Here is a 27,666-nt window from a genome sequence, read left to right as displayed (position 1 = left end):
TTTCCAGAAGGCCTTGGATTTCAGACAAATATCAGAAAAGCCATGTTTTTAAGCTAATGAAAGACGGTTCAGAACAAGTGTTAATGAGAAGTGCGTTCCAAAGAGAAGACACCAATCAGCTAATACAGTTGAACATGAAGAGTCCCAGCAGTTGCATAAACGAAGACTCTAGATTGATTGATTGATTTCCAGTGCTCGATATACCACAAGGAGTCCGTAAGGACAACTATGTGGCCAACGACACAAAAATAAAAAGAGATAATCAAGAGAAGAGACGAAAGGGAGAGAAGATTAGTCAAGGAGTAGGACCAAAGAACTCAATGAACAGATGAATTTTGAGTTCAACCATGATAGCTGAAGCTGGTCTTATCAGAAACAGTTAAATGGAAAGGAGGGAGGGACAGGAGTGTAAGTAGTTTAGCGGTTGAGGAATGGATGGAACGTGATGGGGCATTGGGAATAAGGCGAGAGTTCAGATATGCTGGAGCAGGCGGGAGACACAATTTGAAGACCAGGCAAAGGGTTCTGAATTTAATGATGATAGAAAAGATGGTCGTTGTGCAGCATAAGTTCAGAATCTTACACTGTAAGCCAGTGCTGTTGACGGCCATGTTCTGAATAGTTCAATCAAATACTGAGGAACTAACAACCAAGAGTGAGTTACGATAATCGAGTCGGTTTAATACAGGGCATAAACTAAGGTCTTTAGATCATATTTTCCATAAAACCATAACGGGTTTTTGAACCACTCAAGAAATATGAGGTTTAAAAGAAAAAGATGTAAACAAAACATACCCCATGGGAAAGTAATTGGGATGTGGTTTAACAGACCACGGCAGAGGAATTTGATCACTAGATCGCTGCAAAGGCTTCAGAGTACAACGCAGCCAGTCAGGTAGAAATCTTAGGGGTCCTTTTATGAAGGTGAACTAACCGATTTAGCTCACACTAAAGGTTAGTGCACCTTCATAAAAGGACCCCTTAATAATAATAATAATAACAGTTTATATACCGCAGTACCATTAAGTTCTATGCGGTTTACAAAAGATTAGTGAAGTACAAGATGAGAGAACTTAAGGGATGGGAGAACAAGAGGGGGATAGGGCAAGAGAACCGTTATAGATGGGAAAGAGAGGAACGGGTCAGCTGTCTAGGTACTTAATGAGGTTAGTTTCTAGGGTACACTGAACGCTTTGGTCTCGTGCATCATGACATATCAAAAGCTGAATGTCATTGGCGTAAAATGCTAAAACCCAGATCATGAACGAAGATTGTTAAGGGAGCAAGAAATGAGGGCTAGGATGGATCCCAGAAAGAGAGAGACTATTTGGCAAAGAATCATTCCAAACTACTTCGAAAGAGCCAGAGAGAAATAGGAACAAAACCAATTCAGCGCCAAACCTCGGAACACACTATCCCTTAAATGACTCAACAGCAGAGTCCGGTCAAAGATGCTGAACCCAAAGAAATGTCCCTCCCAGAATCAAAGAAACTAAGGAGATTGTTTGCTAAGCAGACTAAGGCTGCCTCTGCGTTGTGACCCTCCCCAAAGCCCAACTACAATCCCAGAATTTCAGTTCTTGCTTAGTTGAAGCAGGAAGCAGACGGCTGTCTATAATGAGGCCAGAACTCAATTGCCTAAACTCCTCATATGCACATTGTAAACAAATTCCACACATTCGCCCAAGTCTCCAAAGTTACAGGTGACTTACGGTAGAAAGAGAGAGAAAATATATGCATTCTTCCTCCTCTATTCTTCTATCCCTTGGATGCTGAAATAATTAGCTGCATGGATGCTTAAACCTAGAAACCTAGCAAAGAAAACCAGCATCTTGTCTGTCTTTGCAGAAATGTTTCAATCGGGGAGGGGGAGGGGGGGGAATGAGGAGCACATGGAGGCAACCAATGGTTAGAGTAGTGAACCAAGACCCGCTGCTGTTCCTTGTGACCTTTGGCAAGTCACTTAACCTTCCAGAGTGTAAGTCCCCTAGGGTCAGGGAAATACCTACAGAACCTGAATAGAACTTATATTGATGTACAGTGTGAGCTGAATCCAAAAAATCTACTCCAGACATTCACCAAAAGTCTACGACATACACTGGGAGTGAAATTGGACTTTATATTTATCTTCCGTCACATTGTGCATGACAGCAAAGCCATGTGTGGGAACGGATTATGGGTTTTGATGCCTTCACTACAATGAAATCAACTTGGCCGATAGCATGTGGGTTTTGCGTGAGATAAAGGCATTCACTACAGGGATCCAGGAAAGGCCCACCACCAGCTTCAAAGAAATGTACTTTCTGCTGAAATGAGAGGGAAACCCAAATAAGTCCGTAAGTGCTACTGCACATGCACTAACCAATCAGCTTATGCTGAAGCACCTCTCCTCTGCCCCAAATATAATCCACAAAATCTCAATCCCAGAACTTAAAACGTTTATATTTAAAGATGCCTTCTAAACATAACTTCCTCCCTATTTGGCAACACTCCCCAACCAGTCCTTTCTTGTATTTTTTCTCACCCCTTTCCTTGTGTGTCATTTCCCTCTTTTTTGCGTCCCTCCGTCTCTCATTTCAACAGTAATAAAAACAAATGAGCCATTTATTTTAAGATAAAAGGGGGAAAGAAGGATTAACTCATGCACAAGGGCCCTGGGTTTGAGCTCCAAGCTGGGTTTTCTTCTCCTCAAGTCAACTTGAGAGGCCTAAATATTTTACCAGTTTCTATTCTTAACATCCCCACCCACTTTTCTCGCTATCTGCCCAGAGCCCCTTCCAATTACCTGGAGGAATCCCAAAGTCGTCAACAATAGCTTCCACTAGTGCCAGAACGTAGAGGCCGCTTCCACAGACGTTGGCCATGAAAAACATAATGCCGATGGCGCCACCAAACTCTGGGCCCAGAGCTCTGCTGATCATGTCTGGATTATGTAGTCAAGGACTGAAGCAGGTCAGACGCAGAGGGTCATTTCTACAAACAGGTTCTTGAGGTCGGAAGACCAGGAAGCTGCCTAGATCGAGGTTGTTTATAAAGACACATAGGTGGCCTCTGTGGGGTTTTTTTTTAAAATAAAATAGTCTGCCCAAGCACAACTACATTTGTAATTCTAACCACACTCGGCTATACCGTGCCCTTGAACAGGTCTACATGTGGGTTGTGTAAAAGTGCACGATGCTGTCCTTATAGTCATATAGGGGTCCTTTTAAAAAAGCACGCAAACTGATTTAGGGTGTGCTAACCAATTTAGCGTACCTTGTAAAAGGACCCCATAGTTTATAGTTTATTATTTCCATTCCACCTTTATCCAAGGGAGTGGAAAACATGGCAAAGGATCTGCAAAAGTTAGAGGAATGGTCTAAATGCAGAGTAATGCATTTGGGGATTAATAATAGGAAGGAACCGTATATGCCGGGAGGAGAGAAGCTGATATGCACGGACGGGGAGAGGGACCTTGGGGTGATAGTGTCCGAAGATCGAAAGGCGAAAAAACAGTGTGACAGCATTTTATTAGCTAGTTTTTATTGAGATTTTGGAAGAACAGAGCAGGATTATATTTAGGGGTCCTTTTATCAAGCTGCGGTAGGGGTTTAACGTACAGGATACTGCGCGTTAAACCGCCTGCCCTGCTAGTCGCTAACACCTCCATTGACGAGGCGCTAGTTTTTTGGCTTGCAGCGGAGATTAGCGCGTGATGAAATGTCCGACGCACTAACCCCACTAGCGCCCCTTGATAAAAGGAGCCCTTAGTCTTGGTTTGGTATTTCTCTCTTCCTTCCCCAGCCTCTCCCTCCCTCCGTCCAGCATCTCTGTCCTCACCACTGCCTGAATATATTTTGATAATATATGCTTTTATTGTAACCCGCTTAGGCATTAAACGGAAAATAATTTTTTGTATATAAATAAATTACCTCACCTGGTCCATTGTAAGCCTTCTCGTTCCTCCTGTAGGTCTGGTGTCTCTCCCCTCCCCCAGTCTAGTCTCTCCTTCACCTCTCCACTGCTCCCTCCCCATAGTCCTGTAAACATTGCATGGGTTGCCAGCAGCAGCATGAACACAGTTCCCTTTTGCTAGTCCCTGGGACCTCTCTCGGCCGTGTCCTGCCTTCTCTGATGCAATTTCCTGAGGATGGGACACAGGGACTGGCCAAAGGCAGCCATTTTCATGTTGTTGCTGCTACTGCTGCCGGCAACCCATCTAAAGATTACAGGATTGAGGGAGGGGAGGGGGAAGAGGAGGAAAAGAGAGAGGAGAGGAAGCTACATGAACCTGAGGAGAAGGTGGGAGGAGTGAGGAATAAAGGGGAGAGACACTGAAAAGAAAGGGAGAGATAAGGAGCAATGGTGGTGAGGACAGAGATGCTGGACTGAGGGAATGAGAGGCTGGGACTGCAGGATGGGGAAGGAAGAGAGAAATACCAAACCATGAGCAGCAGGTGCCAAAGCAAGTTGTCTCTGTGCCCCCGTCTCCTACCTCTCCCTATGCATCCTGGCATCCCTATGGCTTCGGGGTGTATGAACGAGGGCTCCAGCTCTCTACACTGCTACCATATATGAGCCCAGTGCAGAAATTCATATCTCCCTCAATACACAGCACATTAAAAGTGTAATATGAAAAATCTTCTGCCCTGTGGCACACCATACGTTCCTTTACAAAGAATTAAATAGAGCACTTAGAAGGCCCGTAATGTAAATGAACTTAATCGCTTGCTTTGCTAACACTATAATTCTAAACCCATTTGAAGCTGTTTTCTTTCAGGTTCAATGATTTTTGAGCAATTTTACCAAATGTAATCCAAGCAATACCTGATCTCTGCTAGAAATTGAATTGAAGTGTAAATTCTTCATTAACATTACAAAGCGCTATTAATCTCACAGGGCGCTCCTTCCTTGGAAGGCTCTAGCGAGGGTGCTCTGCAGTGCGCCGACAGCGCTGGGGGGGGGCTGTTATGGTGGTAACAAGTCATCCTAATCACGTGATGTCATTCAACTGGACCTTTTTGTGACTAAGTCTTTGTTGCGATGTACAGACTTTGTAGAGATTGGGAAATCGAACTGCGCAGTGTCCATTGGAAAATCCCAGGACAGCGAGGGCTACGGGGGTTCAGAGTGGAAAGTATGTCGGGGGAGGGGGAACAAAGTGCAGTGGATTGCAAAATTCGATTTCCACTGACCTGCCCTCAAAACTTCATCTCCCGTGTAGAGAGGAGGAATTTCCAGTGGGGGTGAGTATGAGGATGCGGACTGGGACCGTGGCAAATTCACAGAAATCAATTTATGCCAGGGAAGGGGACCAGAATACATCAAATCTTTTTGGAGAAAGTAATTTCACAATATCACTTTTTAGAAAAAGAAATTACTTAGATCCAAAATCAAGAACCTATTCACACAGTTTCGCTACACGAATTCTTCCTTAACAGGTCTAATCAATTCAAACCCCACAATAATGAAATTGGGAGCAAAAAGGCCTCAGTTAGGCTTCCCGGGCCAAAAACCTGCAAACTTCTCCTCTTTGAAGGGCTTGTTGCAAACGTCCTAATCACATCATTAAGAAGGGTATCACAACCAGGACGAAGGAAGTCATCCTGCCACTGTATCGAGCAATGGTGCGCCCGCATCTGGAGTACTGTGTCCAGTACTGGTCGCCGCACCTCAAGAAGGACATGGCAGTACTTGAGGGAGTCCAGAGAAGAGCAACTAAGCTAGTAAAGGGTATAGAGAACCTCTCATATACTGACAGACTGAAAAAGTTGGGGCTGTTCTCCCTGGAGAAGCGGAGACTTAGAGGAGACATGATAGAAACCTTCAAGATCCTGAAGGGCATAGAAAAAGTAGACAGGGACAGATTTTTTAAATTATGGGGAACCACAAGTACAAAGGGGCACTCAGAGAAATTGAAAGGGGAGAGGTTTAGAACAAACGCTAGGAAGTTCTTTTTCACCCAGAGGGTGGTGGATACATGGAACGCGCGTCCGGAGGCTGTGATAGGCAGGAGCACGTTACAGGGCTTCAAAGAAGGTTTGAATAGGTACCTGGAGGACAAAGGGATTGAGGGGTACAGATAGGAGTAGAGGTAGGTTATAGGGATAGGATTAGAGGATTAGAGGCATTACAAAATTAGTCAGGGACACTGTTCAGGCAATAGACCTGATGGGCCGCCGCGGGAGCGGACCGCTGGGCAAGATGGACCTCTGGTCTGCCTCAGCGGAGGCAACTTCTTATGTTCTTCTTACATCAAAAATCCAAAATTAGCAAAAACAGTTCCCAGCAGAAAAATTGTCGTTCCAAAATTACACCACCGCAAATATTCAGCAAATTGTCACTGAGGTCTTGTTGATGTTAACCGTGTTCCTTTGTTAATTCAAACGGTTCAGTCCCGCAGCGTTTCTTTTAGCCGCGTTCCCCTCTGGCTCAGATCCAACAGGGTCATCCCTGTTTCACCTTACGGGCCTCTTCAGGAATCTTCCAGAACAACGGCATAAACAAGAAGCCCCAAAGCTTTAACGAGTGACCACTTCAATCTTCCAGTTCCCTCACCATCAGCAGAAAATTAGGACACAAATTTTTGTTTCCACTTTCCCTAATAGCCATTTACTTACAAAAGAGCCTTAATGACCAGCAAACAGGTCTGCCAGCCAGATGGGAATTTTTCAGAGGAGATATACTCTCGTCTATGAAAACATCCAACACACAGAGCCCATTAGCAGGTTCTCACTGGCGGATAAATGCAATTCTTCCTCTCTTATGAGGTATCTCAGCTCTTGTAGTACCACAAAAGGAATCCATTTTCTTTCCTACAAGCTAGAGAAATGTGGCAGGTGCTCCCCAGGCCCCTCACCATCTCCATCTTAATATTTAGCCTGGAAAATTGATTAGATTTTGTCTCCGACGTTTGCAATCACAGCCAACGAGTCAGTGGCTTTACAAGACAGCCCCTGTGCAAAGTGAAAAGCAATTTGCCAAACCAAGGGCAACAGAGAATTAGTGTGAACCCCTCAGAGACTACGGGGACAGGGAAATGCACCCCAAAGCTAACGGCGAAACACAGCAGCAAGATCTAAATAAATTGCACCATTCCAGACCAATTGTTTCTGATGTTATTGGGCTCATTTTTATAAAAGGCACAAAGACCCCTGCAAAGAAAGGCCTGAGCAGTTCCACTTCTTCTGGAATTCAAGATCAGTCTCACATAGCGATAGGCAGCTAGAAAATGTGTCTTCATATTTTGCCAATGTCATTTTCTGGAATATTCATGGTTTCTAGTCAGCCACATATGGGTGTTGTCCCAACAGCTCCCAATTTGCGGATAAGCTCTCCAATAGCTCAGAGAGATTTTTTTTCTCTCTCTCTGAGCACGTGCAGTGCCCGGGCCCCACTGGGCATGCCCAAGCCCTACCCATTACCCCCTGCTTCCCCCTAATCCCCAGTCTTTAGTTTCCGCTCGTTCCCATCGGTCGGATTTTTTTCCTTAAGTTAGCATCTGCTCTTGGCAGCATTCCTTCTATGACATTAAGAGTCCACGGAAACATACATTTTCCTTTTTTTGGGTCTGCTCATTTTTACTTACCAATGACATGAAACAACATAGGATACACTGCAGACATTTTCTGGGCCATTTCAAACAAATGGCCATTCCTAATCTCATGTAAAATTCTTCACCGACATATCATTCTCTCTGTGTACTAGTTAATGGGAGAAGGGGACTGAACTGAGAAAACAAGGCTGCCACATTAAAGGATGAGATAGGTCAACACCACCCTTCATGTGCCTTCGATCACCACATGGGGTAGAGAATTCATCACCATTCCCGTCCCTGCGGGAAACCATCCCCGTGTCATTCTTTAAGGAAAGAGGGAAGGATCAGAGACAGTATGAGTGGGCACAGCCACTGACCCTCAAGCCTTGCATTGTAGAATGCCGGTTTAGAAGGACCGAGGTTGAGATAGACACTTAAGAATGACACGGGATGGTTTCCAGCCACTGACCCTCAAGCCTTGCATTGAAGAGTGCCGGTGTAGAAGGACCGAGGTTGAGATAGACACTTAAGAATGACACGGGATGGTTTCCAGCCACTGACCCTCAAGCCTTGCATTGTAGAATGCCGGTTTAGAAGGACCGAGGTTGAGATAGACGCTTAAGAATGACACGGGATGGTTTCCAGCCACTGACCCTCAAGCCTTGCATTGAAGAGTGCCGGTGTAGAAGGACCGAGGTTGAGATAGACACTTAAGAATGACACGGGATTGATTTCCAGCCACTGACCCTCAAGCCTTGCATTGAAGAGTGCCGGTGTAGAAGGACCGAGGTTGAGATAGACACTTAAGAATGACACGGGATGGTTTCTGCCACTGACCCTCAAGCCTTGCATTGTAGAATGCCGGTGTAGAAGGACCGAGGTTGAGATAGACACTAAAGAATGACATGGGATGGTTTCCAGCCACTGACCCTCAAGCCTTGCATTGTAGAATGCCCGTGTAGAAGGACCGAGGTTGAGATAGACACTTAAGAATGACACGGGATGGTTTCCAGCCACTGACCCTCAAGCCTTGCATTGAAGAATGCTGGTGTAGAAGGACTGAGGTTGAGATTAGACACTAAAGAATGACACGGGATGCTTTCCCACGATGATCCGTGGGGACAGGAACAATGATGAATTTGATCACAGTGTCATTCTCTACATAAGGGCTCTCGGAGCAGACTGCCCAACTAGACTGAGCATATGAAGTTTAAAATCAAATATACATTTTCCTTGTACCCTTGGCCACTGTGTAGAGAACGTGAAATCCAAAGACCTGTGCGTATTCTCTCCTTTACTGTTGTCAGAAATTCCATTGTGGCATCTCAGTCTAGTGATGATGTCATGGAACACAGCTCTCCATCTTTAAGACGTGGTCTTTGCAGTTCAGCAAATAAGAACAGGCTTGCGGAATCATGGGGCACTGGATTTGACCCCCATTGCAACTCCTCGTAACCCTGGTAAGTCACTCAATCTGTCATTGACCCAGGTACAAAAACAGATCGTAAGCCCACTAGGGACAGAGAGAGTGCCTGTATAAAATATGGTTGTACCGCAGAAAGGCTGTTTAGCAAATCCATGCCTCTTTAAATGTGCCACAGAGACCAGAAAATGCTAAACAGCAAAATGGAGGGACATGAAGCACCAGAGCAGAGTAAGTATGATCTATTATTCCATGCGCTCTTCAAAATATAACTGCATTTGAACTCGATACACTCCTTGCTGAAAGTTGCAAGAATTTCTGGCATTACTGAAGAGATACCGAAAAACACTGAACTCAGATAATTGTTCACAGGCATGTGGAACAGCAGGGTGGGGGAGGGGGTAGCGGAGCAGCCTTGCTGGGATGTACATAGGCAGAAAGACTTTGGGTTATGTTAAGACTTTTTTTCAGGTGTTTATTTTTCTAAAAACACATTTCACACAGGGAAATTGATTGTACGGCGTTAATTTGTAGGTTGGTGCATATTTTAAATCAGTTTGGCATGCACTAAATTCAAGGTCCACTAATGAATCAAGTCTGGGCTAGTGGTTAAAGCAGGGGGCTGGGAAGGAGAGGAATCTGGGTTCAAATCTCAGAGAAGCACCTTGTGAGCTTAGGAAAGTCACTTCACCTCCCTTTCTCAGGAGCAAAGATGGGCCTATTACCACTGGAAAACAGTTTCCGCACCTGCAGGTCTTCAGCAGCAAAGCCAAGCCCTTAGTGAGCGTACGGAGCTGGAAAAGGAGAAGAAATCCAAAATCTGGCATTTGACTTTTTGAAGTTGGGAACATATTATCCTTATTCCAATTTATTACTTCTTTTTTAAAAAAGGTTATTCATGTCCTCCTTATTAACAGCATTGATTCACTGACTGCCACCCAATCCAGGCTCTGATTCTGCTTCTCTTTGGCATCTCTTGTCTTGAGTATTGTAGCAGTTGCACTTCCAGGAGCCCCTGGGGCTGAGTCCCGCTCCCTGCTGTGAGACAGATGTCGATGGCAACCTCCAGAGATTAAAAATCATGTCCGAGGGACGTCTGGCACAACAGGTAGATCTGTTCCTAAGCCGCTCACAATGAAAGCGGAATATACGGCTTAGCTCACATCGTTCCTTCATGCCCAGCTGTAAGTAAGCGCAAAGCCAGGAGAAGCCAAGGCAGCTTCAGCTCCTGATTAGTCTAGTCTCAGCTGAGCTGTTGCTTTCTGGGGACTGGCACACTTCACTTTAGCTCTGGTGATAGCTCCAATACATGGTCTGGGATTAGGGGGAGGGAAAGGCCTAACATGGTATGAAATCTTAATAAGGAACACTGTATGATGTGCATGAACCCTCCCTAATCTGTTTCCACGTTCACCATTCATCATGCACAAAGAGGCTCTTCACCTGGAGAATGTACAGTCATCGAACTCTTAAGAAGGCAAAATGGGGAAAGCAGAATTTCAATTTTGGGTAGAGCTATTAAATGGATCTCTAATGCGCGCAGGAGTCAAGTTAATGGTGGGTCAGCACCCCAATGACACGTCTCCCAACGCCAGAGCACTGTATGGAAGCCTAAAGAGAGCAAACTGTGCTTTCAGTACTATAATCCAGGACAAATTCATCCCTTCAACGTAAAGACCAATAAAATCCAAGAGATGAGGCAAACTCAAGGACGAAGTGGTAAAATGCAGAACTGTCTGACGCCAGTCAAAGGACCCCAAGACCCAGAACTCCAGTTTCAGAGCTGACTTTCAAAGGCCAGCACAAAAAGCCAGACCTGTCCTAAATTTCAAATATGAGGACTGGATTTGAAAATGGACTGGGAACACAAAAGCACAGGCAAGCTATTTAATAGTGGGGAAGTAAATCCTTCCCATTTTGAAGAAATTCATCCAAGGTGGGTGTGAAAGAGGAAGGGGTTCTCTTCCATTAATGCTACCATTCCACCTCCATACAGCAGAGGCTGCCAGCCCAAGACTGAGAGGACTACATGTCCCAGACTGCACTGGGCTTTAAAGCTCAGTGCTGAGCTAATTTAACAAAGTAACCCTGATGGTTCATCAAGGAGGCATTTATCCGCCACAGAGGAGACTCATTGGAGAAGAGGTCCCCACGAGAGAGAAAAATCTCTGAGGAAAGGAGTCCCGGGGAGAGAGATATTTCCCCATTCCTAACTGAGTGAGTCTTGGAAAGATTTGGGATGTGTGCAAGAACCTTCAGGGGTAACTGGTCTTTACTGAAGCAGGGTAAGCCAAGCCCATAAGGAGAATAATTGTGGAAGTGACTTAAGGCTACGAAAACTAAGTGATTGTGCCTTTCTAAATTATTCCAAAATTGTTTTGTCTAGCTAAATCCTATCTTGAAAATCTTATGCACAGAGGGCCAGATTCTGTAAGCAATGCCTTCTTTGGATGTTGAGTACAAAAATGGCACAGTTTGCATTTCAGTCACACATAGGCTCTGTTTATAGAAACACGGCTACCGGCAACTAAAAAAAACCCTTAGATGCTGGTACTGTAGGCCAGGGTTTTAAACGCCTACATTACTGGTGCCTTAGTTTGACTGGGAATTGCACACAAAGGCGCCCAAGGTCATCTTTGCCCGTAACTAGGCCTACTTTGACACCTGCTTAGACGCGATTCTGATGCCAGAGCAGTCAATTAGCATGCCACTTAAAACCAATTAACATTAAAATTAGGTGGCAGAAGGGTGCCTAGTGACACCATTTTTAAAATCTGGCCCAGATTGCTCGTTCCCCTGATCCATGGAGATGTAATCCTCCCCTGAATGTTTGCTCCTCTGAGCTTTACCAATTCACTTCTTCAAAAGCACGATACGACACTCTACCTCAAAGAATCCCAAAGTCTTGTAATGAATCTCTACGCATCCTTGCAGCGAACTAAACTGTTCTCCGTAACTGTACTGTAAGTTGCCTTGAACCTTTGTAGGCAAAGCGCGACTCATAAATCCCAGATTAGATTCTAGAAAGGGAGCATCATGCAGACCAACGATAGAACAAGGACATGTACAAACGTGATGTATCCACATGTGCGTGTAGATACTGAAAATCTGCTTAAGTGCTGCTCTGTAAATATGCAAATCTGTGGCGTAGCAAGGGTGAGAGGCGCCTCTTCCCCGGCTCCTTGGCCGATCCCGTCTGCCATGCGCACCCACCTTCCCTTCCCTGAACCTCTAGTTGAAGTTCTTGCTCGTGGCGGTCAAAAACGTGCTCCTCATGACCCGATCGGTTCCCCCTCTGTCACTTCCTATGTGCGGTGCCCGGAAGTGACGTCATGGGTCACAAAGAGCAAGTTGTTGACCGCCGTAAACCACAACTTCAACTAGAGGAATGGGGAAGGCAAAGGGAGGAATGGGAAGAGGCCGGGGGGAGGGGGGCGGAGGAGGAGGAGGCTGGCGCCCCCAACATGGTACCCAGGGTAGACCATCCCTCCTCTCTACACACTGATGCAAATATCCTTCCTAGTCGGGCGGAGCACAGGTGGGCCTCACATTGACATACCTATTGCCAAACAGTAGGTTATTCACATCTCTCCAGCATTTCGCCAGCCATAGCGTTGGTGGCAGTTCCCCTACCTAAATTATGGGCGTATAGACCTGGTCTCGTTGGTGGATGCCGATGTTCCAGATATGCCGTGAGTGGATGCTGTTTCTCAAGGGAAATGTTTGTCTACATTTCTATCCGTTTTTCTTTAGAGAGAGTGACTTCGGATATGTTGAACAAACACCATTATTGAAACAAAGCCTTCCATGTTGCTCTCTTTAGATCAGGGGTGTCAAAGTCCTTCCTCGAGGGCCGCAATCCAGTCGGGCTTTTAGGATGCATGAGATCTATTTGCATGCACTGCTTTCATTGTATGCTAATAGATCTCATGCATATTCATTGGGGAAATCCTGAAAACCCGACTGGATTGCGGCCCTCGAGGAGGGACTTTGACACACCTGCTTTAGAGCCTTTTTATTCTGCTCTATGATTATTTTGCTTTTTTATTTATTTCGGCATGCTATGGTTGATTCTTGAGTCGTTTTGGCTTCTTGATTAAGCTCTTCCCGCGAAGAAGCCGTTTCAAGTGAAACAAGTGCTTTTTTTCTATTCTGATTATATTGAGTATTTTTCATCGCAAACTGCCATAGTTATTTGCACTGAAATGTTTTAAGCAATAATTAATTACATATGCATTAAAGAGATGCAATTTGATTTTTCTATAAAAATTAATCAATAAGATGTTAGTATATTAAGCAATGACCAGAGATGATGGTCATAACCTCATGAAGGTGTTTTAACAAACCCTTAAACACCTGAATGTTTTCTCCTTTGGTTTGTGAAACATCTGTACAGACATCACTATATCCTTCCTAAAATTATTCCCACAATGCCAATCTGTTAGTAAAGGATACAGTAGACTCCACCAGCATCCAGAGCGCCATTGGTGGAGATGGCGCAAACCGAAAGCACCGTCATGGAGATGATAGCGTAAGCCACTACCAGCATGCCGAGCGTCTCATACAGCCCCGACTGGCCAATCACAAAGCCTGTCAGAGAAAGAAAGTACAGAGTAATTAACAGCCCACTCCTATGTCCAGCGATTGGACTGGACCTCAGGTGGCTGCAGTCCTCCAAAGGGCTTCTATGGTACAAAGTAGCCAAACAGCACCAGAATTCAGGAGTCACGAGGTAGTGCTCAGCCAGTCACTTTCAAAGATGTCTGGGGCCTTTGGAAATTCTCATACATAATGTGGCTGAAATTGAACACAAGGCAATCCAGTTTGTTTCAATTTTTCCATAAATCTTTAAAAACTACTCTATTTGCCAAACATTTTGAAAATTAATTCTTTTGAAATCTTCTATTTATCATTCCCTGTTTATTAATTGCTGTAAGTTAAGCTTTCGTTTAGTTTTAGTTTAGTTCAAATGAGCATTACCTTATGTAAGGTACCCAACACATGGTTTATCAATAATAGAGTGCTATATTGAAGGAAAAGGATCTCAGAAATCCACACCAGAAGATCATACAATCTCACAGAGTAGAGGGGGTTTCATTCATAGATCCAAAAACCTTCAAATTTATAGTATAACAAACTTCATTAATAATATTTTTAAAACTTTTCAAGAATTATCATCATTTAATTCGTGACAGTGCATATCTAAAACTTATCCACCCATATATTTCTTTAAAAATTTCTCAACTTGCTATTATTAGCATTCTGAGGATATTTCCGATCTTCTCTCATTAATGAGAATACAATAAACTTTTGTTATATTCACTTATCATATCAGCAGCATGGGGAGATCTTTGCTTCTCTTCCCTCAGCTGACAAATTAGCGCCTTATACCGTATGCCTGCCAACTTTTCTGCTGGCTAGGACATATGCCTGCCGATGGGGTCCGTTTTCGCCCTATAACATCAGGCTTTCTCAAGGCACAAAGCTTGCAAAATGCCAGATTCATTAACACTCCCTCCACACTAAAGCCTATGTGAGATTGTATGATCTTCTGTGTGAATTTCTGAGATCTCTTTCCTTCAATAACTCTATTATTGATAAACTTTGGGTTGGGTACCTGTGATATTTTGGTTTATTACATTTTTGCATTTTGTTTAATTATATAACCCATGAGCTCAGCGTTAATATAGCGTACCACCTTCTATGAAACAAGCCAGCTGTTGCACAGAACCCCAGCGCCAGAGAAGACAATACAGGAAGACGTCAAAATGACTACCTTATACTGCATTCGATCCTAAAGTCTTGGCAGCTGTAGTATGATGGTATTTAATATATCTGAAACTGAATTTCTTGGTGGGTTTAGAGTGGCAGCTGGTTCATATTTAGACTTCCTCACTGTAGTTTAAAAGTGTCCCCCCCCCCCCCTTTGAAACCTCCCCCAGCCAGGCCAACACCACCCTGGACTTCACTCCCACTGCCTAACTCTCAGAATAACTTTTCCAGGTGACTGCTTGTGTGTGGCATGCAACCCCGACCCTATTTCTACTTTAGTCTGGCTGTCTAATGTTTATGCTGAGTCTAAAAGTGGTAAAACTTTATTAGTTCACAAGCTAAGAAGGTAGACTAGAGGTTAGGGCATCTGTCATGGGCCCTGCTGATCTGGGTTCAAGACTGGGTTGAACCACACAAAAATACATTTTCCTGCCGCAGCTCTGGGGTAAAACGCAGACCTCCCTTAGCTGAAGTGTTTCCTCAAATTAATTATTAATAAGACTGTTGATCCATGGGATCAGAAATGGCAACAGTTACAGCGGTTGAATGCGGAGCTAAAACGTGGACCAACGGGCATGAAATTTGAAACCTCAGCTGTCAATAAATGAAGATTTTTAAGGATGTGTGGTTCGTATCCGTGAGGTTCGTGAGGTCCATGTTTTATCCCTTCCCATCTGATCATTTTTAAGAGCTTTTTCATAGGACAGTAAGGGCTATTACATTGATAATCCCCTAAATGACCACTGGAGGGCAGTGTTGCATCATATATCACACTGACACCATAAGGCATTTTTATCAGGAAAATCCTGTGTCTACTCTGAACCTAATAAGGGGCTTAACTCAGCCCAAATTTAGCTACATGAAAACCTGTCAAGATTCCGCCATTGAGGGGGGGACCCCAGCACCCTGGGATTGTGGGTTCAAACCCACGCTGCTTCTCGTGGCTCTGGGCAAGTCACTTAATCCCCCCCATTGCCCCAGGTACATTAGATAGATTGGGAGCCCACTGGGACAGAGAGGGAAAAATGCTTGAGGACCTGAATAAACTCATGTAAACACCATTCTGAGCTCTCCTTGGAGAATGTTATAGAAATTGAATAAATAAACCAGCGCTTTGGAGAGCCATCTCTCGTCAGACATGAAGAAATTTCTAAAGACCCACCTACATGCAACCACCAGAGGATTTCAGCCTTATCCTAACATGCCCTGCTGTGCGATCCACAGGCCAGAAGTGTGCATTGCCAGAGTTGAAGCTGTTCAGAGTCACAGTGCTGGCAATGAACATAAGAATTCCCTTCCTGGGTCAGACCAAAGGTCTATCAAGCCCAGTAGCCCATTCTCACGGTGGCCAATCCAGGTCCCTAGTACCTGACCAAAACCCAAGGAGTAGCAACATTCCATGCTACCGATCCAGGGCAAGCAGAGGCTTCCCCCATGTCTTAATAATAACAGACTATGGACTTTTCCTCCAGGAATTTGTCTAAACCTTTCTTAAAACCAGCTACGCTATCCGCTTTTACCATAACCTCTGGCAACGGGCACGGATGGGCAGGAGCTAAAGTTCCTGGATAAAAACATGCTCCCCCTTGGCATCTCTGCACTTTATTGTTTCTTAGATGCTCTGGGCCAGAGCAGTGCCAAGAAAAGCATAAAACAGAGGGATGAATGCTGAGGAGAGGGCAGGAGTGGTATTACAGTGTCAGAACAATTAACCCAATAAAGATACAATGTTGCAAACAATGATAGAACATCACAAACATGCAGCTCTGGGAATTTGACAATTCTTGGAATCTCAACCTTGCAGACACATTTAACGAACACCTCATTTTACCAGAGGAAAACCTGGACATCATGTACTAAAAAAAAGCAATTTCTTTTGTAATCACACGACACAGTTGTTCCAAGCACTGTGTGGGCGGTGCAGTCGCAGGGTTAAAGAGAGACAGGGACAAAAGACAGGGGAGATAATAGTTGGTGGACTCAGGTGTCATTCAGGGCATGATTCCAGCTCGAGACGTTCCCTGACATATGGTGACTCAGTGTACAGTTAAGCTCTGGAACTTGCTAGAGGAAGTGGTAGAAGCTGTTAGCATAGCTGGGTTTAAAGAAAGGTTTGGCCAAATTCCTGGAGGAAAAGTCCATAAACCATCATTAAGGTAGACCTTGGGATCCTGCCACAAACAGGCTACTGGGTTCCATGGGCCAGAACATGTTCCCAAACCACCATTAAACAAAGGACAATATCGACAAGTAAATACATCCAGGCTTCAAAGCCAAACAGTGTGTCCAAATATTTGGTGTCACGCAACTGTGCAAATCCTTATACGCTCTCACATAATCATTTAGCAGAGGGTGGTGGATGGCTGGAATGCCCTTCTGAGGGAGGTGGAGGAGAGGAAAACAGTGATGGAATTCAAAAAAGTGTGGGATAAACACAGAGGATCTCTAATTAGAAAACAAACAAATGAGGCCAGTATTGGATAAACGGCTACATCTTGTATCCCATATACGGTGATTCGGTGTAGGATGGGCTGGGGAGGGCATCAAAGGGAACTCCACTAACTTGGAACAGGACGATGTTACCGGCCAGACTTTACGGTAGATATCCTGCAAACAACGGGATGGTTGGATAGGCTGGAGAGAGCTCAGGTGGCAACTTCAGCATTTGGAACCCAGGACGATACCAGGTGGACCTTACAGTCTATGGCCCAGAACTATCAAAGAAGAGACAAGTTAACTTAATCATGCATTTCTAATGGGCTGGATGGACCGTTCAGGTCTTGATCTGCTGTCTTTTCCGTTACATGGGTTGATCCTTATGTCCACCTAGAGGGGTTTAACTGTTACATGGCATTTCCCTGCGTCGGGTCCATTTAGTGCTGAAACCCTAGCCGTGAACAGAATTATCAGAGCTGTGAATGCTGAACATCATATGCCCCAAACCAGACCTTATTTAAAACGTTGGGTAAAGGAATCGTGACCCATAGTAACATAGTAACATAGTAACATAGTAGATGACGGCAGATAAAGACCCGAATGGTCCATCCAGTCTGCCCAACCTGATTCAATTTAAATTTTTTTTTTTTTTTCCTTCTTAGCTATTTCTGGGCGAGAATCCAAAGCTCTACCCGGTACTGTGCCTGAGTTCCAACTGCCAAAATCTCCGTCAAGACCCACTCCAGCCCATCTACACCCTCCCAGCCATTGAAGCCCTCCCCAGCCCATCCTCCACCAAACGGCCATACACAGACACAGACCGTGCAAGTCTGCCCAGTTACTGGCCTAGTTCAATATTTAATATTATTTTCTGATTCTAAATCCTCTGTGTTCATCCCACGCTTCTTTGAACTCAGTCACAGTTTTACTCTCCACCACCTCTCTCGGGAGCGCATTCCAGGCATCCACCACCCTCTCCGTAAAGTAGAATTTCCTAACATTGCCCCTGAATCTACCACCCCTCAACCTCAAATTATGTCCTCTGGTTTTACCATTTTCCTTTCTCTGGAAAAGATTTTGTTCTACGTTAATACCCTTTAAGTATTTGAACGTCTGAATCATATCTCCCCTGTCTCTCCTTTCCTCTAGGGTATACATATTCAGGTCTTCCAGTCTCTCCTCATACGTCTTCTGGCGCAAGCCTCCTATCATTTTCGTCGCCCTCCTCTGGACCGCCTCAAGTCTTCTTACGTCTTTCGCCAGATACGGTCTCCAAAACTGAACACAATACTCCAAGTGGGGCCTCACCAATGACCTGTACAGGGGCATCAACACCTTCTTCCTTCTACTGACTACGCCTCTCTTTATACAGCCCAGAATCCTTCTGGCAGCAGCCACTGCCTTATCACACTGTTTTTTCACCTTTAGATCTTCGGACACTATCACCCCAAGGTCCCTCTCTCCGTCCGTGCATATCAGCTTCTCTCCTCCCAGCATATACGGTTCCTTCCTATTATTAATCCCCAAATGCATTACTCTGCATTTCTTTGCATTGAATTTTAGTTGCCAGGCATTAGACCATTCCTCTAACTTTTGCAGATCCTTTTTCATATTTTCCACTCCCTCTTCGGTGTCTACTCTGTTACAAATCTTGGTATCATCTGCAAAAAGGCACACTTTTCCTTCTAGCCCTTCAGCAATGTCACTTACATACATATTGAACAGGATTGGCCCCAGCACCGAACCCTGAGGGACTCCACTAGTCACCTTTCCTTCCTTCGAGCGACTTCCATTAACCACCACCCTCTGGCGTCTGTCCGATAGCCAGTTTCTGACCCAGTTCACCACTTTGGGTCCTAACTTCAGCCCTTCAAGTTTGTTCAACAGCCTCCTATGAGGAACTGTATCAAAGGCTTTGCTGAAATCCAAGTAAATTACATCTAGCATATGTCCTTGATCCAGCTCTCTGGTCACCCAATCAAAAAATTCAATCAGGTTCGTTTGGCACGATTTACCTTTTGTAAAGCCATGTTGCCTCGGATCCTGTAACCCATTAGATTCAAGGAAATACACTATCCTTTCTTTCAGCAACACTTCCATTATTTTTCCAACAACTGAAGTGAGGCTCACCGGCCTGTAGTTTCCTGCTTCATCCCTGTGACCACTTTTATGAATAGGGACCACATCCGCTCTCCTCCAATCCCCAGGAATCACTCCCGTCTCCAGAGATTTGTTGAACAAGTCTTTAATAGGACTCGCCAGAACCTCTCTGAGTTCCCTTAGTATCCTGGGATGGATCCCGTCTGGTCCCATCGCTTTGTCCACCTTCAGTTTTTCAAGTTGCTCATAAACACCCTCCTCCGTGAACGGCGCAGAATCTACTCCATTTTCTCGTGTAACTTTGCCGGACAATCTCGGTCCTTCTCCAGGATTTTCTTCTGTGAACACAGAACAGAAGTATTTGTTTAGCACATTTGCTTTCTCCTCATCACTCTCCACATATTTGTTCCCAGCATCTTTTAGCCTAGCAATTCCATTTTTTATCTTCCTCCTTTCACTAATATATCTGAAAAAATTTTTATCTCCCTTTTTTACATTTTTAGCCATTTGTTCTTCCGCCTGTGCCTTCGCTAAACGTATCTCTCTCTTGGCTTCTTTCAGTTTCACCCTGTAGTCCTTTCTGCTCTCCTCTTCTTGGGTTTTTTTTATATTTCATGAACGCCAACTCTTTCGCCTTTATTTTCTCAGCCACTAGGTTGGAGAACCATATCGGCTTCCTTTTTCTCTTGTTTTTATTGATTTTCTTCACATAAAGGTCCGTAGCCATTTTTATCGCTCCTTTCAGCTTAGACCCCTGTTCTCCATCTGAGTTAAACTTCACCAAGTGCAAATCCCTGCGTTGATGTGAGCCCAGCTTGTGCATCGGTACGCTTCTGTGTTCTTTTTTTTTTTTTTTTTGGGGGGGGGGTACTGAATTTGTTAAGTGGGCAAAGTTAAGGCACGTGGTAATGTTTGAAAGAAAGCTGGTTAATGATTATGTGAGTTCATTTTTCAGCTTGACTTCTTTTGGACATTGGTCTTAAGGAAAATAGACCCAACTGAGGGACACTGGCTCTTTCTGACAAATATTTGGAGATTTCTGATGGTTTTGGTTCACTGGACACATTAACCCCTACCTCCTCTCTGGGTTCGCATGTTCCACCTATCCCATTTGGCGCTTTCACCGTCAAGATTTCAGGGCCTCTAAAGGTTCCTCTTCCTGGCTCTTAATGTCCTCTTGAGGGTTATTCAAGAAACACAAAACTCAAAAGGCCCCTGACAAACACCATCTCCAAATTGCAGAAGCTGTGCTAATTTTGCATCCCTTCAAATCACAGGAAGCCGAGGCACAGCGACATAGTAAAGCCGGTAGATAAACCCCCATTAGCTCGCCTGCAGACCAATCAAAACTCCAGCGCTGAACAGAATGGCGTGCAATTTAGATATGCGTTGGGAAGTTAAGGGAGAGAAAGATGCCTGGCACGTGCACACAAGAGACATACAGTAAGCTCGGCTTTTATGCACATGTAACATTCTGGCACCTCTTTTCTGTACCTTTAGATATAAGCTTTTTTTATTTTTATTTTTTTACTTTGGAGGCTTATATTGAAGCTGGAAACAGAGGAGGGAAGAGTATCAAATGGACCTTTAGCCGTTTAAGTTAGCAATAGGGAAACAGGGTTAATGGGGAGATTCTGTTTCTGGGAAGGAGCCACCAGTCGGTGCTGGAAATGCAGCCTTCAAAAACCCCAATGCCAGCTCCGGTAACTTTCCTGCATTAGGGCACGAAGCAGGAACGAAATGTGAGGTTATTAAATTTGCAGATGACACCAAGCTTTATAGCAAGGTAAATAACGTGGAGGACTGTGAAGATCTCCAAAAGGATCTGACAACACTGGAAAAATGGGCCAAAAAGTGGCAAATGAGCTTCAACATAGGGAAATGCAAGGTCATGCATATAGGGAAAAAGAACCTGATGTTCACTTACAAAATGGGGGGTTCACCGCTAGGGGTGAACAACCTTGAAAGAGACCTGGGAGTGATGGTGGACACAACATTGAAGGCGACGGTGCAGTGCGCCTCAGCCTCAAGGAAAGCAAACAAAATGTTGGGCATCATTAAGAAGGGTATCACGACCAGGACGAAGGAAGTCATCCTGCCACTGTATCGTGCAATGGTGCGCCCGCACCTGGAGTACTGTGTCCAGTACTGGTCATTTCGTACCTCAAGAAGGACATGGCGGTACTTGAGAGAGTCCAGAGAAGAGCAACTAAGCTAATAAAGGGTATGGAGGACCTCTCATATACGGACAGACTGAAAAAGCTGGGGCTTTTCTCCCTGGAAAAGCGGAGACTTAGAGGAGACATGATAGAAACCTTCAAGATCATGAAGGGTATAGAAAAAATAGACAGGGACAGATTTTTCAAATTATGGGGAACCACAAGTACAAGGGGGCACTCAGAGAAATTGAAAGGGGAGAGGTTTAGATCAAATGCCAGGAAGTTCTTCTTCACACAGAGGGTGGTGGATACATGGAATGCACTGCCGGAGGATGTAATAAGCAGGAGCACGCTACAGGGATTCAAAGAAGGTTTGGATAGGTACCTGGAGGACAAAGGGATAGAAGGGTACAGAAAAGAATAGAGATAGAGGTAAGTTATAAAATTAGACAGGGACCGCTGTTTCAGGTAATAGGCCTGATGGGCAGCCGCGGGTGCGGACCACTGAGCAAGATGGACCTATGGTCTGCCTCAGCGGAGGCAACTCTTATGTTTCTCTGAGCATGAGAAAGAATAGCTAACGCTCTCATTTGCATCTACATTATAACAGAGGGCTCTAGTGCTGTTTCCTGCACTCCTGCCCTCTGAGCACTCTAGCGCCGGTGGTAGGTTTTCAGCATCCTCTCTTCTGCCGTCACTTCTACACTTAAACCAATGGCAGCCTCCTCCTCCCCTCCCCCATTTCTCTTTCAACACTGCCCTGAGCACATTTAGGGCAAGATTCTCAAAACTTTAACGCGGTCGCAAAGCAGTTTACTGGCAGTTTAGCGGCGGATTATCAAAATGGATTATCTCTGTCTTTAGCAAAGTTTCTAGCAGTCTCCGACAATGGCTCTTTAACATTGAAATGAGCCCTCTGGTGCATTTTTGAAGAGTGGAGTCGGCTTTTGGCGACAAAAAACAGCGACTGGTCCGCGGGTGCCATTACAACGCCAGCACTTGTGTTTTGACTGTGACTAATGAAATTAAAAAAATATATCCTATATATTTTTAGTGGAAGATAGTCAAATCACCCATCTTTTGAGTTTATGAGAGACAAGTTTCGTGCGCACTTGTTAAAAGCCAACTTTTCTTCTTGAGTCCCTTATTTTGTGTGTTTCTGGCTGTGGGTCTTGATCAAATTTTACATAAAAACCAATTACACGATTTACCTGAATTATATTTGTTTTTGTAGAGAAAGTCATGTTTTATGCGCGATTGATAAAAGTCGACGTTGCTTCTTCCCTCGTCCAATAGCTCTTGTATGCCTATGATTGACTCACTGCTTATGGCTTATATGGCGCCACTGATACAATAGCAACGGCTGACCGACCGCTACAGCCACGTGTGTTGCGTGAATATGATGTAAGCATATTCTATGCTCAAACAACGCAAGTGTTGCTTTCCAGGGACATGCGCACATTCACGACTCTTTTCTCGTGCATGTGCCGGTCACTGACTCCACGCATGTGACCCCACCAACATAAATTGCATGCGAGATTTGGGGAGAATGTCTCCCTTTTTTTTAATTCGCTATCAAAACGGCCCTCCATCACTGTCCCAGGCCTGGTCCTCTTCCTCTCTCATCCTGACATTGAGCTTTATTCATTGCTCCTCTGGTTCTTCGAATAAGAAATGCCCGAAGAGGTGAACGGACTCAAAACGGACAATTCAACAAACAAAGGTAGAACATCAAAGGGAACAATAAGTCTCACTCGTAAACAATACACTGGGGCTTTGTGCCTTTACCTTACATTGGGTTGGATTCAACGGCTCAAGGTCAAGTCTTCACTCAAACCTTTACGTGTGCAAATGACTTCTGTGCTAAATGTCAACTTTCCAGTTAGTGCCCGAGTGGCAAGAAAGGGTGACATTAAAAAAACCCAAAACCTCAACCATGGCAAGAGTCCCCTAACCGTGCCCTGACATCTCTTCCTACCTCCGCCCCTGGTGTCTTTGGGTCACCCCCACATAACCAACTCCCTTTCCCGTAGGGCTCCAGAAAAAGTTGGACGGATGGAGACGATCGAAAGCTTTCTCAATCTATCCTATAAACCCTACTTTCCCCTCATCCCCCTGGGGTGAGGCAGGAGCAAAGTCCCAACCTAAAATGAGCTCCATTGGAAACAGCAGCAGAGATTTCATGAAACCCAACAACAACTGGGTCTGTGATAATAGTGGAGACAGAAGAGATGAAAACATGCTCAAGAAAAAGAATACACCTAAGGGGGGGAGGGGGCAGCAAACAGAGCCCTGGGCAGCAGCCCTAGGCTATTAGGCAGCTTCGCCTGGACATGCGTTCCCCAGGGATGCGGGTTCCAATCCCGCCCCGCACTCACCCAGGCGCAGCAAGAGCACCACGCTGCCCATGGACAGGAGGGTGGGCACCACCACACCCACGAAGGTGGACAGGCGGAGGGGCTCCGGCTCCTCCAGACCGACCCGCAGCAGGGGGCTCCGCTCCGCCATGACAAGATCGCGCGGTCCAGGAGGGAGCAGGAGTCCCGCTAGGAGACGGGGGCAGGAAGCTCCGCCCACGGGAACTCCCTCGTGCTCCCAGCCACGCCCACGTCTCAATAAAAACCCGAGCCTTTCCCAGCCCCGCCTCCAAGGGTCCAGCCACGCCCACACCTCCAATAGATTCCCAGAGCCCAGCAAGCCACGCCTACATCTCAACAAAAACCTGAGCCTTTCCCAGCCCCTCCTTCAAGGGTTTAGCCACGCCCTCGGAGGAAAGAACTGACGCCCTCGTGCTCCCAACCACGCCCACATCTCAATAAAAACCTGAGCCTTTCCCAGCTCCGCCTAAGGGAACTTGCCCCCTTCCTTGCCACAGGATGTGGTAGTAGCAGTTAGCCTATCTGGGTTTTAAAAAGTTTGCACAAGTTCCTGGAGGAAAAGTCCATAGCTCGCTCTTGAGACATAGATGGGGGAAGCCACTGCTTGCCCTGGATCGATGCTTGGCCATGATTAGAAGCAGGACTATGGGTTGGTCTGACTCAGTAGCTTATTCTTATGTTCAGGAAGCCTCCCATAACTTTGATTAAACTCAGCAATCAGGAACATTTTTCAAAATGCAGCTTAAGTTCTTTGCTGCCTGTAGGGCCCTCCTGAGCTCCCCGGATGACACAAAGTCACTGGTCAGTATCCAAACATAAACTGAGTCACCATGACTTTCTCTCTGATGTCACCTAGGAAAGACTATTAGACACTGGCCTGAAGTTCTCGCTACATCCATCCCGGGTCAAGCGCAATGTCTCTGGCTCTGTGTCTTGGATCCTGCAATTTTTCTTCATAGACTCAATGTGGCTCCCAGCAAGAGAGAAGTGGCCCCGCCCTACAGACTAAATGCGCCAGGAACGGGTCAAACTTACAGGTTCATGATTTAAGAATATGTGAAAGCTTGGTAGCTCTATGACCAGATCTGGAACATAGGGGTCCTTTTATTAAGGCACCCTAAATGCTAAGGGGCCCAAAGAATATAAAAAGACCCCCATAGTTACATTATAAATGACAGCAGATAAACACCTCTATAGTCCACCCAGTCTACCCAGCAAGGCACTGGTGTTTTTTTGTATCTACTGATTCACTCAAGGCAGTGTCCAGCAGGTACAGTTTAACCTAAAACGTACAATTTTGCTAACAGCATCTCATAGGACCTGCTGAAAGTGTTAGGATGAATTCTGCTTTGCTAAGATTGCATCCTCTGTGGGACGTTTCAACTCCAGCTGATAAAAAGCTGGATGTGGCGGTCAAGGGACAAGTCCCAGACCAAAACAATAAATGTCACCAAAGCGTTCCACAGAAAGACGGAGAAACCACACAAAAAGCAAAGCCGTGGGAAAAAAACAGAAGAATAGCATTAGCAGTAGAGGTAACCTCAACAGACCCCATCAAGAAGAATTTAGGGACAGGCAGGTGGCCACCTTCAGAAGAAATGTGTCCAGCTCAAGGCATTTCCCTAACCCCAGAGGGCTTACATTCTAAACAGTCCATTTTCAAAGCTGCATTAAAGCAATAGGACATATTATTTTCCTGTTAACTTGCATTAATGTAAAGGCTTTTTAGTGCAATGCAAATTAAATACTAATGGGCTGTGAAGCATGCAGAGGCATACAAAGCAGCTAAGTAATAAGCAAAACAAATAATGCACAAGCTAGGAATGACAGAGACCTCTAGTGGCTGAACTGAAATACTGGATTTTGACTTGTAAATAACCCCTGCAACTCCCAGAACAAGGAGAGAGCTTTCTTGCCCAATGAGTGTTCTGGGGCAGAGTCAGCACGTGGCCGCTTAAGTGCGATATTCAGCCAGGGTAACCGTAACAGAGCTATTTTTATACGGCAACCCATGGCAGGCTAACAGGTCATGTTTTAGCCAGAGCCGCATCAACCGGATATTCAATACCGAAGCCCGAACATGGCCCAGCATTGAATATCCAGGAACAACTCTGGCAGCGATCAGCAAACGCTTACCCCCCACCGAATGAATTTTCACCTCTTTGTCATTAGCTCCTACTTCCCTGACCATCACACTGCAGAGTGAAGGGAAGGGTGTTGGACTCTGATACCCTGTTTTTTTTTGGGGGGAGGGGTCAAAGACTTTGACTAGCTCAGCCATTGTGACAGGCGAAGAACAGGTGAAGAGTGACAGGGCTGCCGAGGCCAAGATGTCATCTGGAAGGGGGAAGCAGCTCAGCACCACCTCTGAAATGGAGAAAGCGGAGAAGCGATTGAAGAAAATAGGGGTCGTGGTCCTGAGAAGCGGGGTGGGGGGAGCACCAAGGACGTACCTGGGATAAGAACATAAGAACATAAGAACATAAGAAATGCCTCTGCTGGGTCAGACCCGAGGTTCATCATGCCCAGCAGTCCGCTCACGCGGCGGCCCAACAGGTCCAGGACCTATGCAGTAATCTTCTATCTATACCCCTCTATCCCCATTTCCAGTAGGAATTTATCCAATCCCTTCTTGAACCCCAGTACCGTACTCTGCCCTATCACGTCCTCTGGAAGCGCATTCCAGGTGTCCACCACACGTTGGGTAAAGAAGAACTTCCTACAAAGAAAAAGAGGCTGCCACTTGTGATTACATCTGGGGTAAACCTGTATCTGAAGAGACACATGGGTAAAAGAGCCCAGAAAGAGCAAGAAGAGACTGCAAGTGTTTGGTACTATTTTGGCTTTCGGCCTCTGTCTGTAGTTTGGCTGATGATTCCCCTCCAGGGATTCAAGACAAAGTTAGACAAGTTCCTGCTGAACCAGAATGTACACAGGTAAGGCTAGACTCAATTAGGGCACTGGTCTTTGACCTGAGCGGACTGATGGGCACGATGGACCACGGGTCTGACCCAGCAGCGGCAAATCTTATACTTAAAGACTCTGGGGTCAGTATTCAGCCAACACAGCAAAAACCTTTTAAACACTGACCGCCACTGGCGAAATCACTACATTGAAGCTGGATAGTCAGTACCTGGCCCAGTGGCATAGCTGCATGGGTTGTCACCTGTGGAGGAGTGCCCCCTCTTCCTGGTGGAGCAACTTCCCCCCCCCCCTGTAGTGGGGGTTGCAACGAGTGGTCTGTGCGGCTGTCGGCTCTGTCAGTCCTCTGTCCAGGAACAGGAGGTTGACATCAGAGGGGGGAGCAGAGGAGACAACGGTCCCAACCGCTTACTGGCTGCACCTGGGGCAAACCACCTTCAGCGCCCCGCCCTAGATACGCCACCGACCTGGCCCCATCCAGGCACCGCACAAAAGATGCGCAGAAAAGTTTTCTTCAGCTCCCAGACTAGATTGTTTTCATATGTGGGTCTTTCACTTTGGATCTCTTCATCGGATGACTTTTGTTTCTGTAAAATTTTAAGCATTTGGTTATTACAATAAGGCTTTACTTAAAGTGCTTTATTGACTTTTATCAAGCCACGCTAGCCGCTACCGCCTCCCATGAGCAAGCGGTAATTTTTAGGCCAGCGCGGGGGTTAACGTGTGATGAAACATTGCACAGGTTAACCCCGCTAGCATGGCTTGATAAAAGGAGCCCTTAATCTCACTGCAGTAGATCATCCCCAAAGCCTGTGAACAACAGCAAGAGAATTGCAAGAGTCCACAAAATAATTCCTTCTGATTATCCTTTTTCTGGAGCTCAGGAAGTCCAGGAAGAACCTGGCTCTAGACTCATTAGCCATTGTGATTTTCACCTCGTTTAATTCTTGTTTCCTTTTC

General features: G+C 45.4%; 1 protein-coding gene across 2 annotated transcripts in view; it reads right to left on the bottom strand.

Moving 5' to 3' along the window:
- Nucleotides 1-23,919, bottom strand: part of LOC117367244 (solute carrier family 12 member 9-like) — a 154,406-nt gene extending 130,487 nt beyond the window's left edge. For both annotated transcript variants that reach the window (XM_033959668.1, XM_033959669.1), the window contains exons 1-3: nt 23,785-23,919; nt 13,395-13,529; nt 2,786-2,923 (exon numbers count right to left, since the gene is read on the bottom strand). In XM_033959668.1, the coding sequence (XP_033815559.1) occupies nt 2,786-2,923; nt 13,395-13,529; nt 23,785-23,914 (403 nt within the window). In that variant the 5' untranslated portion in view covers nt 23,915-23,919. The remainder of the gene's footprint in view (nt 1-2,785; nt 2,924-13,394; nt 13,530-23,784) is intronic.
- Nucleotides 23,920-27,666: the final 3,747 nt, after the last annotated feature.

This window comes from Geotrypetes seraphini, chromosome 9 (genome assembly GCF_902459505.1).
Source record: "Geotrypetes seraphini chromosome 9, aGeoSer1.1, whole genome shotgun sequence".
Classification (NCBI taxonomy): Eukaryota; Metazoa; Chordata; class Amphibia; order Gymnophiona; family Dermophiidae; genus Geotrypetes; species Geotrypetes seraphini.
Note: the sequence above shows the minus strand (reverse complement) of the source record. Positions and strands in the feature narration are given on the sequence as shown.